The sequence below is a fragment of the Leopardus geoffroyi genome, chromosome A2 (assembly GCF_018350155.1).
Source record: "Leopardus geoffroyi isolate Oge1 chromosome A2, O.geoffroyi_Oge1_pat1.0, whole genome shotgun sequence".
Classification (NCBI taxonomy): Eukaryota; Metazoa; Chordata; class Mammalia; order Carnivora; family Felidae; genus Leopardus; species Leopardus geoffroyi.
This window is the reverse complement of record NC_059331.1, coordinates 166,462,632-166,483,528: the sequence shown is the minus strand read 5'-3', so window position 1 is coordinate 166,483,528 and position 20,897 is coordinate 166,462,632. Positions and strand designations below refer to the sequence as shown.

At 58.9% G+C, this 20,897-nt stretch overlaps 1 protein-coding gene across 5 annotated transcripts in view; it reads right to left on the bottom strand.

Moving 5' to 3' along the window:
- Nucleotides 1–472: 472 nt before the first annotated feature.
- DPP6 (dipeptidyl peptidase like 6) overlaps nucleotides 473–20,897 on the bottom strand; it is a 950,988-nt gene continuing 930,563 nt past the window's right edge. For all 5 annotated transcript variants that reach the window (XM_045496272.1, XM_045496270.1, XM_045496267.1 and 2 more), the window contains exons 19-26: nucleotides 16,382–16,451; nucleotides 14,875–15,069; nucleotides 8,266–8,320; nucleotides 5,574–5,685; nucleotides 3,902–3,960; nucleotides 3,026–3,098; nucleotides 2,862–2,935; nucleotides 473–809 (exon numbers count right to left, since the gene is read on the bottom strand). In XM_045496272.1, the coding sequence (XP_045352228.1) occupies nucleotides 663–809; nucleotides 2,862–2,935; nucleotides 3,026–3,098; nucleotides 3,902–3,960; nucleotides 5,574–5,685; nucleotides 8,266–8,320; nucleotides 14,875–15,069; nucleotides 16,382–16,451 (785 nt within the window). In that variant the 3' untranslated portion in view covers nucleotides 473–662. The remainder of the gene's footprint in view (nucleotides 810–2,861; nucleotides 2,936–3,025; nucleotides 3,099–3,901; nucleotides 3,961–5,573; nucleotides 5,686–8,265; nucleotides 8,321–14,874; nucleotides 15,070–16,381; nucleotides 16,452–20,897) is intronic.

Sequence of the window (20,897 nt, the reverse complement as noted above, 5' to 3'; positions counted from 1 at the left end):
GAAAGAACACAAAGAAGGAGAGACACAAAGAAGGAGAGACAGCCCGTGACCCGAGACAGTGCCAGGTAAAAACCATAGAAAAATACGAATTAATTCCGTAAGGTTAACCATTAGCGAAGCTACGGGAACACCGGGTTCAGCCCTGACAACGCCGGATCTCCGAATTACAGAAAGGAGCGAGCCGATCTATGAACAAGTGCTGCTAAAATAATTGTGCTATAGTCGTTTCCATGGCGTGGGTGTACCAGACAGGGTGGAAAACTGCTCATGTGGACGCGGCCGCTGGCCAGGGCGGGTCTTTGCGCTACTGCGGGAGAGCTGGGATTTAAGGGCCGGTTTCTGCATTGCTGTCCGTCCTTTGTTCCTTGGGGAGGGGCCGGGGGATGCACCGGTCACCCTGGGGCCAGGAGGAGGCGATGCTGCTGCGGCGGCGGCGGCTCCAGGCGCGGCGGGGAGGGGCCCTCGGGGGGGCGACGACGCGTCTCGGCCTGGGAAGGAGCTGGTTTCTGAAGCAAAACCGCCTTCGGGACTCATGCTATGGAAATAACACTTGCTGCCCCGGCCCCGGCCTCTGCGGGAGAGGGGGGCGGGGTCCCGGCCGCACACTGTTCCAGGGGGAGCCCCCGCCGTGCTCAGGGCTGGCTCTGGCTCCGGCTCCCGGGTCAGTCCTCCTCCTCCTCCTCTTTCGCTGTGGCTGCGGGGAGTTTGTCCTGAATCCGGAAGCACTCCACAAAGAAGTTGATGATGGACCGGTACAGGTGCTGGTGCAGGGAGGCGCTGTGGAAGTAATGGCTTTCGTCCGGGTAGATCTGCGGGGAAGGCGGGGACAGGTTACTCGCCGCTGGGGTGGTCGCCCCCCCACCCCCCACAAAACCCAGCACGGCCCGGGCACCGCATGCGGCTTGGAGTCGGCCCGAGCAATGGATTTCCTAAACCCCTCCAGTGCTGGCGTCAGGGCACTCAGGGCATCGGGTGCCTAAATTAGACCACGCGTTGGTCACCAGACTCGGTGCCCTCTGTGCCGTCCGTCTGGTTTGCATTTGCAGCAAGGACGGATCCGAGGTCCGGGACCACAGAGGCTCCGGCCCAGGGCCCCAGGGCCCAGGATCTCCAAAGACACGGGCAGTGTTCTGTGCTCTCTCTACAACCCTCGCAGGCCGAATCCTGCTGCTGTGTTCTGGGGCCCGGCCACCCGCGTTTGGCTCGCCCTCTGACCGTGGGCAGGTAACTTTCCTGGGCCTCAGTTTCCAGCTGTGTTACGTGGCGATGATTACCGTGACCGAATCCGGCTCATATCGTTTTGTGAGGATTAAACGTTATGCTCCCTGAAGCATTGAGAACGAGGCCAGGACACGGGGAACGCGAAGAAGACGATGTGAATGGCCGTCCCCGTATCCTAGAGGCGCCACACCGTTTCCACGCAAAGGCACCTGTTCCGGCAGGGACTCAAAGCCAAGTCTCGCTGACCTGGGAGCCCACTTTCTTCCTGTGACACCTGCTGCCTCCCGCATTCTGAATCCTGTCTTCCTCTGTGTCTCTGGAGGCGGGCATTCACCGTTACTTTAGAGTAGTTATCACTGACGGGAGTGAGCTATTATGTACGCGGTAGAATGTCTGTGGTACAAAGGACACAGAGCAGGAGGCACGTCTCTTCCTACCCTGGGCCCTTTTCTGGAGTTGCTTACTGTTGCAAATTCACGGAGGATCTGTGAAAACTGCTGTGCCTGCAGGCCCGGCGCTGGGCGTGGGTCCCTTTCGCTGTCTCGAGTGTGGTCTACAATGCATACTGCTCAAAAGCTTGCCGATTTCGCTTCGTCTACCTCTTGGGCGAGCGATCCACACCCGCACACGGAGACTGACCCCGTAACCCACCACGGCTGCACGAGGTGCGTAAAATGTATTCACACCCCGGCAGCCATCAAACTCACTACGATCTGAACACTTGCAAAGGGAGCTCAGAGGTCACATTAACCAAGTCCTCTCTTCCCCCTTCAGCAGCTCAGGCCAAGCCCCCTCGTTGCAGGGACACACGCGTCCCTCCAACAAGACAGCGATGCCAGAAGGCCAGGGGCTTGGAGACAGAAGGCAGGCAGCGGTCGGTGCTGGGGCCGGTGCTGTCTGAGGGCTGATGGGTGCTTAGGGGAGGAAATCTCCCATTGATCCCTGGACGTGAAAAGACCATCGGGGTCTTTTTTGCCAAAGGGAACCCCTGGTCAAGAAGGAAACGGAAGATGTTTCCAGAAGCAGCACTGTGCATTGCTGGAAAAAGCCCAGCCTTGAGCTGCTGGGCCGGTAGTGGATGCCAGGGAAAACGAGGCTGTGAGTATGTTTCATGGAAGGGTAGCACTCTAACGGCTGCTCAGCCACAGATGAATCTGGAACATTCCTCCAGAATTTAGTTAACGTGTGGTACTGTCCGGCAGGAGGCCAGTGAGAGAAGTTTCAGGACCTGCACGTGTAAAGCCCCCCAGGCCCCCAGGATGCTGCTCTGGTCAACACTGGGACAACAGTCCCACTGTCACCCATCAGGGACACCACCAGCCTCACCGTGGCGGTGTGGTGGCTGTCCTGACCTTGCTCAGGTGGCTCTCCTGACCTTGACCGCGGGACTGGGTGGGGGGGGGGGTGCTACAGGGGTTTTGCACACAGCTCGAGCGTAGAACCGAGCCATCAGCATCAATTAGTGGAGAAAATAAGCACGCGCTAACTCGTCTGGCCCGACGTGCCCCGGCCTGTCTCTGACAGCCGCGACACGGGTGCATCTGCAGGCACGGGATGAACGGAATACCAATCGGTTCCTTTTCCACGAGCAGAATGTGTCTCTCCAAGCGTGGAACAGAGTGGGTGTGCGAATACTGTACCTGTAAGCTGTAATTAGCCTTCCCCTTAATTAGCTGTGTAATGAGTTCCGCCGTGTGCTGGAAATGGATTTTTTCTGTTAAAGAAAACAAAAAAGAGGACAGTAAGGGTTAAACCCAGCACACCATCAGGGGCGATGCAGGGAATGAGCGTCCCCGGTCCTCACCGTCAGCGGTTGCATGAATGATTAGAAACTGCTGCTCTTCCAGGGCTGACACTCGATGAGCCACCTTGGTCATCTGCACAGGCAGGGCAAGGGGACAGAGTTAGCGGGCCTCACCGCAGCCAGCGAGGTGTTCGTCCTGGGAGAAGCGGGGGCTTCGCAGGGGAGGGGAGCGCACGGAGCGTCCCAGAAGCCTCCCTGCATGAGCTCCTCTTAGGAGGAGGAAGGGGTGGAAGAGAAGAGGGCACAGGAGAGCTCCCTTCCGCCCACGGCAGGTGGCCCCAGACGGCCACCATCTCAGCCGGTGCCACTGGGAGATGGCACCCCGGCCAGAGAGTCCCGTGGTCCACGCGCAAATCCCAGCTTTGAAGCCAGGTCCTCCGGGCAACAGAAGTCCGGCCTCCCCCTCACGCCCCCCTCACCCCGCTGAAGAAACACCCAGGTGACACCTGCACTGAGTCACTTCGGTGGCTATGGCCTGGCAGGTGGTATCGGAGAACTTTTCTGTAGCCCAACCAGGGGCTTATCTCCTCAAAGCAGAACCAGCCTTGGATGAGGGGGCCGGCAGTCACCCGTGCCGACGACCGTGGATCCCGGGACAGACCGTCTGTCCGTCCGAAGACTTTTCTAACTCCCCTCCTTGCCTCTCGGGTGCCAGAAAGGGAAAGCGGACAGACCCGGGAGAGGCCCCGCTCACCAGGGTTCACGGCCCGGTGGAAGGTTTTCTCAGAGCGAGTTTGGTGGGGGAGAGGGGGAGCCCAGCAGGCCCGGGCAGGGAGCGTGGGTCCCAGAACTGGGCCGGGGGCCAGAGGGGCGCGAGAGAGGGTTTCCGGAGGGGCGGCCCGAGCTCGCCCGATTCCCCATCCTGCCCACATGTACCTCGTATGCCCTATTGTCAAGTCCGTGGAGGCCCAGGTACCTCTCGGAGAATGCAGACGCTGGAAACGAGAAGAGGGGGGCAGGGTTACCCGAGGGGAGCCGGTGCCGAGCCCCCCGATGCGGGGACGCCCTTGGCAGGGGGCTGGGGCAGGGAGGGTGGGCTCACCCACACTTTCAGGGCAAACGTTTGTTTCTACAACACCGCCTCAGCCTGCGGGGCTTCATGCAGGTAATCAGACAGCACCCCAGTAACATTCGAGTGTCTTAGAGTTGGTGGCCGGCTTTTTTTTTTTTTTTAATTTTTTTTTCAACGTTTATTTATTTTTGGGACAGAGAGAGACAGAGCATGAACGGGGGAGGGGCAGAGAGAGAGAGGGAGACACAGAATCGGAAACAGGCTCCAGGCTCTGAGCCATCAGCCCAGAGCCCGACGCGGGGCTCGAACTCACGGACCGCGAGATCGTGACCTGGCTGAAGTCGGACGCTTAACCGACTGCGCCACCCAGGCGCCCCGGTGGCCGGCTTTTAAGCAATGCAGCAAAACCTCAACCGTGTGAAACAGTGACTCTGAAACCCCGTGAGCAGGATAAGCCCTCACTTTGTTTCAAATACAGGGAAGGCTACAGATCCTGAAGAGCAGATTGCCATCAGGATTTGCTCCTTTTCTGTTTTTGTTTTGTTTGGTTTTAAACACTAGGCATGTCTGTGTCCGGTCCTGGGTGAGGGTCTGACGTCTGCCTGTCGGCAAAGTCAGGCTGGAGGAAGCACCAAGCACTTCTGCAGGGGGCAGGGGCATCTTTCGTTTTCTTTTTAATGTTGACTTGACAGTGTTGTTTCTTTACTGTTTGTTTATTTTTGAGAGGAAGAATGTGTATGAGCGGGGGCGGGGCAGAGAGAGAAGGAGTCACAGAATCTGAAGCAGGCTCCAGGCTCCGAGCTGTCGGCACAGAGCCCGACGCGGGGCTCGAACCCACAAACCGTGAGATCGTGACCTGAGCCGAAGTCGGATGCTTCACCGACTGAGCCGCCCAGGCGTCACAGGGACACCCTTAATTGATTGGAGATGGCACTGAAGGATTCCCCCACCTGGGGCTGTGACCTAATCAAGGTGCAGGATGGCACATTATGTGCATCCGAGTCAGGCACCTTTGAACCCGCGTGATTAAAAAAATTAAGAAAGTCTCACTGAGTTGAAAAAAATCTGAAATACGTTACATGCATTCCCATGGGAAAACGAATTTTAAATTATTACGAGTTTGAAGGAGGGGGGCAGTGCTGGGACTCCAAGTTCAAGTCGGCATTAGAGCACTTTGTCAACGCGTCTTTTGTGAGCCTTTTGGCTGCAGGAGTCAGGGGTCCTCACAGTCCACGGGGTCCCGGGTGCTGAGATGGGGCACCGGGGAGGGGTCGGCCAGGGGACCCCTGGGTGGGTCTCGAGCTCCTGGTCTCGTGTGTCGGGAACGTGACTTACGGGTCTCGGGGGGTTGACCGGTTTCATTCAAACAAGTGACTGGAAGCCCTCCCTCCCCTTCCCAGGCTTCTGTCCAGGTTTCTCATTAGCCCGGGTCGCCTCCCACCCACCGTGGGTGCATGAAGCAAGGGAGGCAGGGGAAGTGTGGCGGCACGGGAGGCATGGGGCCGTGCGGGGGCCTCCTCGCGTCAAGACCGTTACCGTAGAGCTTGAAGTCTGTTATTGGAGAGAGAGCAGAGCCACAGGTGAAAAGCTGACCCTGGTTTTCACCCTTCGCTGGGAGTAGGTAGGTGCTCAGGTACCCGCCGTAGTCCTGCGAGAGACAGAAAGGGGGACAAGTGGGCAACGTGTCGAGGATTCTGTCGTGACAACAGCCTCCGACGTAGGTCAGCGACTCAGCGGCCACTGTCATGTAGTTTCTGCCAAAAAGCAAAAAAGGATGAGAGGCAAACACCTTGCCGGTTAGATATTGCACGAGGCACGCCTCCCGTCTGTGGGCCTGGGGTCGTGGGAGCCACGTGACGGGAGCTGCGGTCACGGGTCAGGAGCTGCGCGTGAGGTTCTCGTCAGGCCCCTTCCGAACCAGCATATTCCTGCAGCGCCTCGTGCTGCCTTCCCGACTCCAGCGGACCCAGCCACGTGAGGTGACCGTCAGGGGCCAACAAGGAGCCTGTGTCAAAGGGCCCGGGGGCTGGTCGGCCAGAGTGCCCGGCTCAGGGCCGACAGGGGGCACGGCAGGTCCTTCTCGTCCTACAGTCCCTCTACCGTGGGGCTGGCACGCAAGGCCCCTGCTTGAACGCGGGCCTTCCGGGGAGAGTGAAACATCACATGCTATCTGCCACGGGCACCTTCAAAGCTGCTTGGTTCAGATGTGCTCTGTCTCCAGATCCCAGAGGAGTGGGACACAGATGAGATGCTGCGATGGGCGGCGGTGGGAAGGGACAGGGGCGCGGGCTCGAGACAGCCAGGTATGTTAAGGATATGGGGGCTGCTAACGGTGTTGTGTGGGCGTGTGTGTGTGTGTGTAGGGAGTATGTGTGTGTGAGTCTGTATGTGCGTGACTGTGTGTGCATGAGTGTGCGCATAAGTGTACACGGGGGGGTCTGTGTGTTCTGTATGGGAAGGCGTGTGTGTGGGGGTGTGGGTGTATGTGTTGTGCATGTGGGTGTGTGGGTGTGTGAATGTGTGTGTGTTGGGTGGGAGGATCGAGTGTGAAGGAGCCATACACCTGACAGAGACTCTGTGTGTAGCCCGTGCTGTGCCAAACTCACTGTAGAATTAACCGTTATGACCTATACGCTCGGTACATTATAACTTAATAGCGTTCCTTCAACACAACACGAATGTCTTATCTTAATGACAGTAAAAGTGTCGTTTTGGTTTCTGGTTAATAATTTTCATTGTCAGTGGAATCTAGAAGTCCTTAAAGTCATTCTGCCATCTGTTTTCAAAAAAAGTGTGGACTGACAACACCAAATGCTGGTGAGGACGTGGAACAGGGAACCTTCACTCACTGCCGGCTGGGATGCTGCACGGGGCAGCCACTTTAGAAGGCAGCGTGGGGATTTCTTACAACACTAAACACACTTTTTACCCTGTGACCCAGCAATCGTGCTCCTTGGTATTTATTCAAAGGAGGGGAAAACTTTTATCCGCACAAAAACCTGCAGGTGGAGGGTTCCCTGAGCTTCATTCATAATTGCCAAAACTCGCAAGTCGGTGGACGGACCAATGGGCTGTGGTACGTGGCTATTACTCCGTGCAGCGAAGTAACGAGCTATGGAGCCCTGAGAAGAGCCTTAAACGCATACTGCTCAGTGAAAGAAGCCCGTCTCAAGAGGCTGTGTGAGTGTTTGAGGAGGGGCAAACACTGAACGGAGTCAGGCCCAGGCCAGGGGCCGTGACCCGGCAGGCAGTCCGTAGGGCAGCAACTTTCCCGGGTGGGTGCGGGTGGGTGATAGATGCCGATGCCCAGAGTTACGCTTACAGATGATCCGACTGGCTCTGAGCCCCTCTCGGGCAGTGAGTGGGTCTCCGCCAGCATGGAATGAAGCTCCAGAAGGCTGCGCCTGAGAGAGAAGCCCCTGGGCCCTCCCCTTTACCGCCTCACCTCTGGTGGTGCCAGCAGGGGTGTGGGAGGGCTGTCTGGGGTCACCCGCCCAGTGGTGCCACGTCTCAACTATACACTGGCCCCACAGAACGCTGGGCACGGAAGGTCCGGAGGCGATGACATTAGAGGTAGTCCTGTGATTACCGATTACCGTTCGAGTCTCCGCCTGCACTGCGGTCACTGAGGTGCTCCCCGAGGGCCTGTGCTCTGAGCGTCCCCTTGGAGGGGCGATGGATCTGTGTCTATCCATCTGTGCCTGTGCCTTGTGAAGTCTAAGGCTCATGGATCCAGGCTGTCTAAGAATGGGGGGGGAGTGTGTGCCCAGGTGATACTAGGTGGCCCCCCACAGACCTGCCTTGCAGCCCCAGGGCCTGCACAGCACCAGCTGGGCCACCCTGAGGAACGTGAACTGCCTACTCCTTCCACGTCAGCTAACCTGACTAGTGCACATAAAGATACGCGGAAATAAAGGCTCCTGCGTTCCTTCATTTCCTGGGGCACCACATCAGGCACCATGGCGGGCTTGCATAAGAAAAGTAACTAGGAACCTAATGAATCTGGCTTGTTTTTCTTTCCTTCTAGATAACAGAGAGAGCGAAACTCCAATAAATAAGCTGGCCAAACGGTGGCTCCCCTTGCTGGAATCGCTAAGCGCCCAACCTCTCGCTCTTAAAAAAACGTAACTGCTCTTACAGCACCGGCCAAGAGACATTCTGAGCAAATCACACTGGGCCTGGGTGATGGCAGTGCTCTCGATGGGATGGGTGCTGGGCACAGGCTCACCTTCCCAAACACGGCCACACGCGCCTTATCGATGTACTGTTCCTTCAGCATCATCCTGCAAGGCCAAAGAAGAGAGGGCTGAGTGACTGTGCACCTGCATGGTGGCCTAGAGCCGTGCTTTCCCACCATCTCAGGCACGAAGACCCCCCATGTAAATCAAAGGAAGTATTGGCATTCGAAGGTAATTGTTGCTTTTCTCTATTCAGCGCACAGGTAGCTTGCCCATGTTAGATACCTCAAAGTGCCCTCACAGGAGCTGTCCAGGTGTGTAAAACTTGCCGACCGAGAGCCAGGAATGCAAAGCAGCTGATGCCGATCCGGAGACCAGGCCCTGCGGGGGTCCCTGTCCTCTGCTCCAGTCTGCCCCTCACTTGGACCATGTGGCTTCTAGCCACCCCAGACTCTGGGCGCGTCCTGCGGGGTTGGCCCGGAGAACAGACACTGGTTCTGTGCTTGGAGTCACGGTCCTGGGCTCCCAATCCACCTGCAATGTCCTTTGTCCCCAACTCCCGGGTGGGGGTCCCTGTCTTGCACCTGCTTGGTGGCAGACTCAGCCCTGCCTTGTGCTTCCTGCCTTGCCTGGCGCTGTCCGGGTCCTGCCTTGCCCTTGCCAGAGTCTCGCTGCTCTCCCCGGTCACCCCTTTTCCCCACAAAATGACGGGAATCTTTCTGCTTTCCGGGCCCTAATTCAGCAGCGGGAGTCCTGCTACCTGCTGGCACGTGACCGGCTGGGATCTCTGCAAGTTGCTTCCTTCCACGCATACACCCCGCTGCCAGAGCCCCTCCCTGCACTGCTCCTTCTGTTTCTATCTGCTTCTTGGGGATTATTCCTTTGTTTCTGTTTTCTGTGTTCTGCTGGCAGGCTGGAGCCACCCCATCCCTGATAACTGCCCTTCTCAGCCTGAAGGGTGTCTAAAACTCTGGGTACCAGCCCTCAGAGACAATTTTTTTCCTTAAGATGACTCCCCCACCCCGCGTCCCAGGACAAGGCCAGTCCTCCGTGGTCAGCACCGCGCTTCCATGCCCAACGTCCAAGGTAAATGGACACAAGTGCCTGGGGGCTGAGGGCCCAGCTTGAAGCAGCAATGTCCCCGACTTTTCCGACGGAGGAAGGTGGTGAAAACAGCTGAAGCTGGTCCTAGAGACGACCAGCCCCACAGGAGCAGAAAAGAGAAGACAAGCGGAGTGGACAGGTTACGAATGTGTCTCAGCATTTGAACAGAAGTACTAACAGCGTGAGCAGGATCCGGAAACAAGCGAGAGATACGACAAGTAGGTCCACAGAAAGTTACTCAAGTGAGAGAAAAGGCAACACACCTCAACTGTGATGCTCCAGCCCTGGGGACTAACAGCACTTTAATAAACTTGCTTTTGAAAAATGTTGTGCGGGTGTCATACGGTAGCCCCGGAGACCTCCAATCACCTCTGCCAGACTCGGGATGTGGAGGTCCACATGTGCGCGTGCACACACACACACACACACACACACACACTGGGTCGTGGGCTGCAGAGTTCTGCCCACGTATCTGGACCCAGCAGGGACATTTCTGCAAGTTCCCTGACTTCCTCTTGGAGACCCAAACCCTGGACTTTCAGACGTGCATTTGGGCACACGTGAGATGCTCTGGCTCAGCCAGCTTTCACAACCAGCCTGCCGGGGGGCCCCACGAGGATGCTGCCCCACGGCTGGCCGTCCAGATCACACTTGCTGGGATCCACGTGGCAGTCTGTGGGGACCACGGAGGGTGGCGTGGGCGATGTGCACCACAAAGGGCTCCATTCCAACTTGGAAAACACCTTGCATTTCCTTTCTCAGCTCTGCTTCCAAGTCCACAGGCGGCCCAGGGTCTGGCAATCCCTTCACCTAATTACCTGGCCACTCACTCCTTGATCTAAATGCCAGAAACCTTGGTAATGATCCTCATTTTTCTGGAGTCTTCCAAGAGTGGTTGTTTTTCCAATACCAGATATTTTTATTATCTTGTGCTTCTATTTTCACTAACCAACCGAGCAAATCCCATGTGATGATTTTTTTTTATGGTGAATAGAACTGCAAGTTAAGGAGAGCCCCATTTCACACGCAGGTAGCACTTTTTTATTACTGGGGTTGTCTGAGGCCTCGTGAAAAGCAGAGGCAGAACCCATCAGGGTGCTTTACTTTTTTTAAAAAAAATTTTAACATTTATTTATTTCTGAGAGACAGAGAGAGAGAGAGGGAGACACAGAATCCGAAGCAGGCTCCAGGCTCTGAGCTGTCTGCACAGAGTCTGATGCGGGGCTCGAACTCACAAATGGCGAGATCATGACGTGAGCCGAAGTGGGACGCTTAACAGACGGAGCCACCCAGGCGCCCCATGGGTGTCTTTCTTAATGGAGCGTGTTCTGAGTCTGGTTCCTTGCTGATTTGCAGAGGCCCAGGGGGGATGGGCTCCAGCCCTCAAGATGCATCGTCTCCTGGGGGAGGGCGGGCTAACACGGTGACAAGGCAGCAGCACTGATGATGTGGCATGATGGGACGTCCGTCCTTTGTGTGGCGTGGTCATTGCTGAAGGAGCCTAGTGCAGCAAGGGGGACCCGAGGGGGAGCCGTGCGCTGGTCAGGGTGGGTGGGAACCGTGTGGATGGGAGAACACCTGGGAGATGGCGGCACGGGGTCCTGGGTGAGCGGGGCTGTTTGTGGGCCGGTGTGGAACTTCGGGGGGGACAGGGTACAAGTTTGCACCCTGCGTGCCGTCCCTCCTCCCTTGAGAGAACCAGCCCTGAGGGGGCTGCCGACCACCGGCGGTCACATCTTCTGACCCTCCGTGGCGTCCACAGCATCCCAACCCGGGGACTGAGTGCGGCAGGGGCCCTACCGCCACGCCCAGCTGCCTGGCACGGGCTCCTGCCCTGTCTCGGCGATGGGCTCCCGTCATGCTGGCGGGGACTCTCAGAGCCTCGCTGCCACCGGAAGCCCCCGTACCCGCTTTGTCCTCCAAGCCCCTCCCCCTTCCACGGTGTCAGACTCCACTGCAGTCTGGTGGCCACCCTGGCATCCTTCGCAAACAGCCCTGCTGACACCGTCTGCTAAGTCCACGCTTGGCACCCTTCTTGGGGACCCCAGCTGACACAGGTGCCACGGTCCACACGGCTGCCTCAGAGTGGGGGAAGCCCCCAGCCAGAGCCTGGATCTGGCAAGAAAGAGGGGGCAACGGTGGCGGAAGGGGGGAGAAACATGGTCAGCGCCCTCTTCCAGCTCGGTGAGACAGGCAGGGCGCCCTGCCCACCTCCGCGTGCACTCGCTGACCAGCCTGGGGACTCTGCCTCGAAACACCTCCCAGGCGCGCCCCACCTTGCCACCTGGCGGTCCCCAAAGCACCCACTCACGGACGCCGTGGCCCTGCCCAGTCGGCCGGGACTGTGCCCTCCTGGTGGGTCTGTCCTTGACCCCCCGTGGGCCACAGCTTGGGCACTGATAGCCAGGGGCAGTCGCCCCGCCTGCTGGGCTGGTCTCTGGGGGCCACAAGGCCACTCCCACGTAGCAGCCAGGGCTGGGGAAGGTTCCTCGTCTCCCCACCCTCTTCCTTCTTCGTCCCCACGGGCGTCTCCTCCTTTCCGCTTCCCCTCGATCACTGTCCACGGGGCTCCGCTGAGCTCGGTGCCTCCGAGGATGAGCCCTACAAACAGCCACAATGGCTCCCGTGTCCTCTGGCGTCTAGTGGGTTCTGCCAGTGGGGGGGAGGGGCGGGCGGGGGGCATGGCCCCCGTCAGGTGCTCCCTCCCCGTAGCCGAGGTTCTCTTCCGGGCCGGTAGCGGCTCTTGCTGTGGCCACCGCAGCCTCACTGGCTCTCCCTGACCCTGCCCGCGCCCCTGCAAACTGCACGGTGACCCGTCCGCCCCCCGTAACGACTCAGTTTGAGCACCAGGACGCTGACCCACGCGACTTGCTGATCCGCTGCCAGAGTCACGGTTCCGAACAACAAAGCTGACCCTGCCACCTCCTTGCTGAAAACACCTCTTGCGGAACTGCTCCTACAGAGCAAGCAGCAGCTCCTCAGGACCACGTGGGAGGGATCTCACAATCCAGCCCTGTCCTACCTCCCCCTCCATGGCCCACGCACACTGTGGTGTTCTGGTGCTCAGCGTGCCCCGAATAGCAGTGCCTTTGCATTGCCTCGGGCCCTCGCTCACGATGTGTTCTCCGCTGGGAATGTGTATCTCCCGCGTGTTCGGCCTGACAGATCCCTAGCAATCCTTTGAGGTCTTGCCCACAGGCCACCTCCTTCCAGAAGCCCCTGAGGCAGGGCTGTTTGCTTCTGTAGCCTGTGCTGCGAGCGTGAGTGTGGTTCTGCCCTGTGCCGCACGGCTGCCCTCTCCCCTAACGCAACGGCCGGGCCTGGGAGGGGATCCGCTCGCGTCGGCTGCGAGGACAGCTGCTGACCCAGTGGGGCTCCAGGACAAGACACGAGGTGGACGAAGACGGGAGAACCACAGGAGGGGTGGGCCGGCCTCAGGGTCCCTCAGACTTCTGACACCACGGGGTGATTGCTCTCTGAAATGAAAATACGGACCCGGACCGCACGCAGAGCTTGCAGAGTTCTCCCTGGCGTGGGCGAACCCTGGGCCTCGGCTTCCTGCGTGTCTTAAGGTGGCTGTAAGGTTTTCATCAGTTCGTGTATTCTGGTGCTGGGAAGCTTGGTCTGTCGGTTGACATGCTGTCTTCTCGGAACGGGTTCTGCCTTGGTTTTTGAACAGATGGCCGGATCAATTCCTTACTTTTGAAAACGCCTAGAGTGTGAAACAGCCTTTTTGCTCTCTGGTCCCTGTGCTCAGAGGGGAGAGGCTAGACACGGCCAGGCGCCTGCAGGGGTGCGGGCCGCGGGTGCGCCTGAAGGACACTGCGTCCTTCCTTCCGGGGCCCCTGGAGCCGGAGGCCCTGCTACCATCCGAGAGGGCTGCTGACAAAGTCCCGCCGCCATATCCAAGTCCAGCCGCGCCCCTTCCCTTTTCCGGAGAGGCCTCCCTCGGTGGACACCTGCTGGCTGGCCCCGCCCCCACTGCTCCGCCCCTCCCGCACAGAACCCACGTGGCTGTCCACCCTCCTTCCCCCACTGGCAGGGATGGGGGGACCCTTTAGGTCTCAGGGTGACGGCCCACACCTCTCTCTCGCCGGTGACGGGTTCTGGACCAGGCAGGGGCACGTAAGGAGAGGTTGGCTGGGGGCTTCTGGGGAGGCTCCTCCCTTCCTTTCTGGAAGTTTCTGGAGGTGGCTTGCTCCCCAACCTCTTGGAGGCGAACGGAGAGGCCCGGAATGAGGTGCTCCTGGTAGCCGTGCTGTGGGCACGAGGAGAGTCACTCCAGGTGATGCCCTCCCGGCCAGCTGAGCAGGGGGACGGGGAGAGCCGGGCTTTGAGTGGCATGGCCGGGTCTGTGTGTCCATCCGTCCCGAGGCCACCATCACTCTAGACTTCAGAGCCAATACATTTCCTTATTTTTTTAAATTTAATTTAATTTTTTTTTTTTTTTTTTTTTTACTGTTTATTTTTGAGGGACAGAGCACGAGGAGAGGAGGGGCAGAGAGAAAAAGATGCAGATTCCGAAGCAGGCTCCAGGCTCCGAGCTGTCAGCACAGAGCCAGACGCATAGCTCGAACCCATGAACTGCGAGATCATGACCCGAGCTGAAGTCCGACCTCACTGACCCCCGGGGGGGTCCCTAATGGCTCTTTATTTTTAATTTTTTTTTTTTCAACGTTTATTTATTTTTGGGACAGAGAGAGACAGAGCATGAACGGGGGAGGGGCAGAGAGAGAGGGAGACACAGAATCGGAAACAGGCTCCAGGCTCTGAGCCATCAGCCCAGAGCCTGACGCGGGGCTCGAACTCACGGACCGCGAGATCGTGACCTGGCTGAAGCCGGATGCTTAACCGACTGCGCCACCCAGGCGCCCTAATGGCTCTTTATTTTTAAAGCTCGGTGGCCATGGTGTGCCTGCTCCCTGGCAAAAACATCCCGGAGGCGACCTCAGAAGCTTCCCCCTCTCTACATTTTCCACGGGGCACTTACAGGGCCTTGGACACATCACGTCCTGGGCCAGGGGGCGTCCTCACCCGCCCCTAGCAGGGGGCACCACTCACTCATCACTCACGTCCCAGTCACTCACAAGTGATCCGACTGCCCGCCCACCACGGGCCACCAGCCTTCTCAGAGCCGAGAGAGATCCGAGATCCGTCTGGAAGAGTCTGGAAAGTGAACTGTCGAGACCGCGGAGCACGAGGCCGGGAGGCGTGTGGGGGATGGGATGGCACCCCCGGTGAAAGCGTGTCAGCCTGCGCCCTGGACCCTCCACGGGGAGGAGCGCGGTGCCGCCCAAGTCCACGGCCCTCCCATCCACCCTCCTGCGTGGGAGCCAGCCTCAGCAGGACTGGCGCACAGGCCCCTGAGTCCTTCCCGGGACAGCAGCACACGCGGTCGCTGCGCTCGGGCCCTTCCCACTGTCCTTAGGGCGAGGAGGGGAGACGCTCCTGGGTCCTGTTCGCCCCCGCACCTACCGCCCACCTCCCCTGCCCTCCCCTGTCCTCCCCTGCCCTCCGAATGGTCTCTGAGCACCCCGCCACCCCGGGGGCCTCACCGCACGGCCTCCGTCTGGTCCTTCTCCTCCAGGGCGCCCAGCCGCCGCCCCACCTCGTGCAGGAGCTTGGTCCCCTGGAAGCCGCTGCCGCGGCCGTCGCACTTGAGCACCACGGCCCCGTGGCTGCTCACCATCACCGTCTCCCAGCTCACCTGGAACCGCTCGGCCACGCTCTGGCCCCCGGGGGTGCCGTCCCTGCAACACAGGCCCTGCCTCGCGCATGCGCTGTGGCCCGGCGCTCCTCCCCCTCCCCTGCGCTCCCCCCTCCTCCCCCCTCCCTTCCCCTCCCCGCTCCTGGGCTCCCCCCTCCCCTGCGCTCCCCCCTGCGCGTTCCCCTCCCTCCCCCTGCGCGTCCCCCTCCCCTGGGCTCCCCCCTCTCCTCCCCTACACTCCTCTGAGGAGTGTGTATGCAGGGGCGTGTGTATGTATGAGGTGTGTGTCTGGGGAGTGTGTGAGAGAGGCAGGTGTGCGGTGTGGGCGTGTGGGAGAGGGGTGTGTGTGGCCGTGGGCAGCGTGCCAAGGCTGCGCAGACGGTGGGGTAGGTGGGTGACTGCGACACGGCACCAGATCGCGGGGTCCAGGCGGCGGGCACGTGTGTGAGGGCCGAGGCCCGAGGACAGGAGCGGCGGAGGAGCGCAGGGCTGATCAGGTCACTGGACCTGGGTGACCCTGCTTGCTCCTAAAGCACCGCGGACGGCCCTGCTCTCTCCCGGCCTCTTTCCGGTCACCGCAGGGGCAGTGGCTCCAAGAGGCCAGGCCGGAGCCTCGTCAGCGTTTCCCTGGTGCCCCTGCCTTGAAGGAACCCCAGGGGGGTGGGGTGGGGGTGGGGACAGTGCTTCGTCTGGTGGCGTGCCTCACCCCCCCACCCCGGGGGCACAGGCCAGCCCCTGTCTAAGCCTCAGGGCAGCTGGGCAGCATCTGAGGTGTCCGTGAGAGCGTGCTGTCCCCAGTCAGGACCCCCTCAGCAGTGGCGACAGCGGCTCTCTTCCAGGCTGTTCTCCAGACCCTGCCAGAGGGCTCATTCACGCACAAACAAAACGTCTGAACTAAGTCCTTGTTGGCAGAGGAGCAGCGTTCAAGGCAGCTTGCTGCTCAGGCCCTGCCACCCTGGTGCCAGCTGGGGAAGCCAGCGGGTCGGCCGTGCCCGCCCCCGTCCCCTCACTTCTTGGGGGACCTGTGTCCGGGGGGGGGGTGCGGTGCTCAGAAGGCCTCTGTCCTGTGACGTGCTGCCCGCCTGTGGGACCAGCTTTGCAGTCTGTCTCTGGGCCTGGTCCCTGAGCAGGAGTGGATCGGGGCTCGGGGCTCGAGCCCCCCTTCCTCTACCAGGCGGCTCCCCGACTTGTGAGTGTGGCCTGCCACCTGCTGGCGGCCAGCCTGCCTTCAGTTTGCAGGTTGCAACCTCCTTTCTCGAGCTCGCCGTCTCTTACGGGCGCGGTGGTTGTTTTCCGGGGTGTTACTGAGCCCCCCCGGCAAGGACCCCGAGAAAGAAAGAGGCGACAATACTCACACCACCAGAAGCAAGGGGTAGTGCGCCGTGTCGGTGAAGGTCGCGGGCTTGAGGATCTGAACGGGGAGGTCTAGGCAGGAACAGAGCACAGGGCCGCACGTTAGGGACAGCACAGACAGGGAAGGAAAGAGCCTTGGCCCCGGTGCCAGAAAGGCCCTCTGGAGGGGACATGGTGGGTCCCCACCCCGCCTCCCCGGGGCTGGCCCTGAGTTTTCTCTCCGTGCCTCCGGCCTGCTGAGTGGCCTTGGGCAAATCACCCACAACCATCTTGAGGCTGAGTCTCTCCATCCGAAGCTTAAATTCAACCTCGCAAACAGAGCGAGCTGAAAACCAGAAAAGACCAAAATGCCATAAGCACTCGTTAAGAGCCGAATTCTAGGCTGTGAGAAACGAACCCCCAAGGGTGACGTTCATCAGTTAAGTGGGGACAGATACGGGGGAGCCATGGGGACGGGGACAAGATGAGCCCAGGGGGCCAGCGGTGAGGCCGGGGTGGCAGCCCAGAGGGACAGGCCGAGAGCCGGGGGATCCCTGCAGAGGAGGGGCTACAGGACAGCTGGAGGACAGCTGTGCGACCCCCTTCGGATCTTGTCCTGGGCAGTGAGGGACCCAGCGTGGGAGGGGGGAGGGTTGCCTCCCCAGTTTCTTCCGCAACCCCCAAAACAAGCCTTCCTGCCCACGTTAGAAATTGTTTATTGATGTTAACTATGACCCAGATTAGCGATTACATTGGAATTAGTAGCTTTTTCAGTACAATTACTACGGATACATCCCAGGCTCGGGGGGCGGTGGGGGGGGGGTCGGCTTAGCAGCCTGCTGTGACTGGGGCCTCATTACTGATTCTGGCTGAATGTTAATGGCTTGCAAATTGGATCCATGGCCCAGGGACCGGCCAAAAGGCGTCGGACTTTATCATTGCAATATCCATAAAACATGGTCTGGACTGCTCTGGGCCGCCGATAAGCCCGCAGGCCGACCTTGGCCACGACAGGCTGCATACAGCGCAGGGAGCCCTTCCCGAAGACGGATCGCTTCCCTCGGGAAAGACTTCACTTCTGGTGCCATTAGGTGAAAAAAACAAAACATAACGAAACGAGACATGTCGGTAGGGTCACATTTTTCAGATCTTTGGGGGGCTCCAAAGGGGTGACATTTAGGTCCCTGCACACACCTGCTTTTCCAGCACCTGCATTCCTGTCTGCCACGGAAACTTCATGCTGGAGAGAAATCTCAAGTGGCAAGGGTGGGAGAATTGATTGTTTCCGAGGGTCTTCTCTCTGCATTTCTGGAGGGGATGGCGTCCACCCATCAGCAGACAGAACTACTGTGGCAGCAGCATGCGGACAGGCTTGAAGAAGGAGGGCGCTGGGCCCAGCAGAGAAGCAAACATGTAAAGGAGCACGGTCTGGCCTCAGAGGCTGTGGTAGGAGGCAACGGGTGTGGGGACACGCGAGGGAGTGTTCCGGAAAACTTGCTGACGGGGACGGGGGTTGGGGCAGGAGGCGGAAGTCTGGCCACGGAGGGCCACCGGGCCGGCTTCACAGAGTGTGGCACGTGCCAGGGCCCTGTGTGTGGCTGTCGTCATGAGCCGTGGACACACAGCCCCACGTCCTCACGCCGCACTGGGCCCTGCACGTTACGGAGCCCGTCTCGGGGTCTTCAGATATAGACACAGACGGGAGAGGGGGTCGGAGCAAACCTGGAGATGGCCGGTCCACTTCCTCATCCGTCCTCCCACTCCTCCCTCCCTCCATCCAGCATCTGTTAAAATCATCTTATCTTCTTGCCCTTTGGATCTTTCTCGCGGAAGGAAATGACAAAACTCTGCTGTTTACTTAAGGGTTCTCATGAGTTTCAGTGTCCAAGTAACTGGACTCCAGGGCCGGTGTGAAAAACGGAACGAGTCAAGGACGCCATCCGTGTGGGCAGGCCACATTTTCCCTTGACCTACTTCTTTGGAACAGGAGGGGCCACCGACAAGAATCTCTGTTGCAGAATACGCCAAACTGACCAGAGTGGCTCTCTTTCTAGAACATGCTCGGACAGGGACGGGGGCGGGATTTGCAACAAACAAGCCGTTACTGGTTGGTTACTCGGCTGAATCCACCAGGAGCTCGCGACACTCTCAGGGCACACGCCCCACTTCAGGAGAGGCGTCCACTGTCGCCCGCGAGGCGCGGGGTTACTTGATGTCCCAATGGCAGCCCGACAAGAGCTGCTGTGTTACAGGCTCACCGTGTTCTTCCCGCTGGCATCTCGCTGGTTCTTACGCTCGCCATCGGAGCTGGGGTTCCCGTGGCTCTTGTGGGTCCTCATACGCCGCCTGGACCCGGGCCCTTTCTGCTCCCTTCTTTTTGGCTCTACGATTTCCCCTGAGCCCCGATGGAGGCATCTGTGTCCTAGTCTCTCCGCGTCTACGTCTTTTTAATTTACCGCTTCTCTCCCGCTCACGAATAAGCAGGCCTGAGCTCGGCCTGCTGGGCTTTCGGCTCCCTGGGCACCCAACGCTGTCCGTGGTTCCAGGGCTGAGTGTGTCCTGTGGCATCTGAGTGCATCTCATGGACACCCAGGGGAAAACCAACTGGCAGGGAGATGGTGGGAATGACCCTCGGGCCTGTGGGAAGGGACCCCCGCGGCCCTAACCACATTTCTTGGCCAGGGCAAATCGCCACAGCCCCAATTTGTGCTTTTCCTACTTGTTTCTTCTCCCATCTCGAGACCCTTTCTTATTTATTTCCTTCACCGTCTCCTTCATCAGAGGGATCACCTTTGAGGTGTTTTATAAGGGAAGCCTCTGGACCCAGGGCTGGGGGGCAGGGATTTGAAGTACACCGTATTTCTCGACTCTCAGAGATGAATACGTAACCTCACATGCATCTCTAGCTATGTATAGAAAAGTTCTAACGTCACGTGATCCCACAGGGAAAGAATAGGATTGGGATGCTTTGGCACATGGCCTCTGGATGGACGGAAGGTGCTTCCAAGTCAGGGGTCCCTCTGTGCCCACTGACCACCGGGGCTCTCCCACGGGCTGGGAGTCCGGGTCGGCCTCCAGACTTACCCCACAGCGAGCGCCGGCTCGGGCTGCTCCCTGCCCTGGACCGCACGCTCTCCTGTGTGCCAACCTAAAGCCCGCTCCAAGGATCCCGTCCAAGCCCCACCTTCTTGGGAACCTTCCCATGATCCCAGCCCACTCTCATGCTCTGTTCTGAACTCGTGGGCCATTTGCCTTCTGCTCTAAAGGATGCAGCTCGACCACGTGTACTGTTTGGGTCAGGCTGATCTTGTGTCATGGGGGAGAGCCTTGGCTCCTGACCACAGGAGATCAGTCTGTTAGGTAGCTGCGTCTTCGCTAACAAGGGGGTGCTTAATAATGCTCTGGGCCCACTGGCCTAGGTGATGAGCCATTGTCCCCCTGTAAGGGACTGGGTGGAGAAAGAGCTTCCAGTGATGGTCTGGACATCACTAATCAATCTCAATACTCTCCCATTGACCACTGGTGACCTTCTACTCCTCTTCAACCAAGAGCTCTAACAGTTACCATCAATCAGTCGAGTTTTCTCAAGAGAGGAGACCCATTGACCAACCTCAGAGGTGATGGGTAGATGGACCTGAATGAAGGACTCTGTGATACCTTCAAGGGGGAAATCTAAATCGTTTAAGAGAAGGGTGCCATCTCCCAGAGTAGGCAAGTCTGGAGGGGGATAGAGCTCAGGGGGAAAGACAGACGTATCTGGGGCATTTTGCATGTGGGGTTTCCAAAGGTAAACATCTGGTGGGCAGTTAGGATGCCAGGGGCTGGCTGGGTTGACTAGGGAGCCATCCGAAGAGAGGAGGATTGAACCTATGGGGACCCCGCGTCCCCCCCCCCTGGAGCTATGAGTGCAACCAGTGCTCTGGGGCTACAGTGCCTGGTGGGTTCCAGCACAGCGTTGGAGCTCATAAAAGCCTACTGGATGCACGAATGGACAGTTCAGGACCAAGAAGGAAACAGAAAAGGCAGAGTTCTGGGTGCTTCTTGGGTTGTTACAACACATCAGTCCTCCATTACATTATTTCCCCCCTTCTGAGGATACCCCCTTGGCCCATGATCAGCACTGACAGGTTAGACGATGAAGCAGAAAAATACCAAATGGAACAGGAAAGGAATCTCCACACGGAGGACGTTTTCTCTGGATGGTGTCATGACATGTCCCCCCCAAAGGAGAGAATTCCAGCCCGGGACCTTATTTAAATTGTCAGCCTCTTGAGGAGAGGCATTTTTTTTTTTTTTTTTTTAATTGCCAGAGAAGCATCTTGGTTCTCAGCACAATAGCTTGGTGCAGGATGCCTTCCCCCCATGAGCCCCGCCTGAATCTCTTCCTTGCCGGCTGGAATGCATTTCTAGCCATGAAGCCCAGCGAGTGTGGTGCAGGGGGGAGCCTCAGATGCACAGTAACCTACTGCTGATGGTTGGGATGTTTCAGAGTAGATGTTTGCTTTCCTTGTAGAGAGGACAATGCAGGGGCGCCTGGGT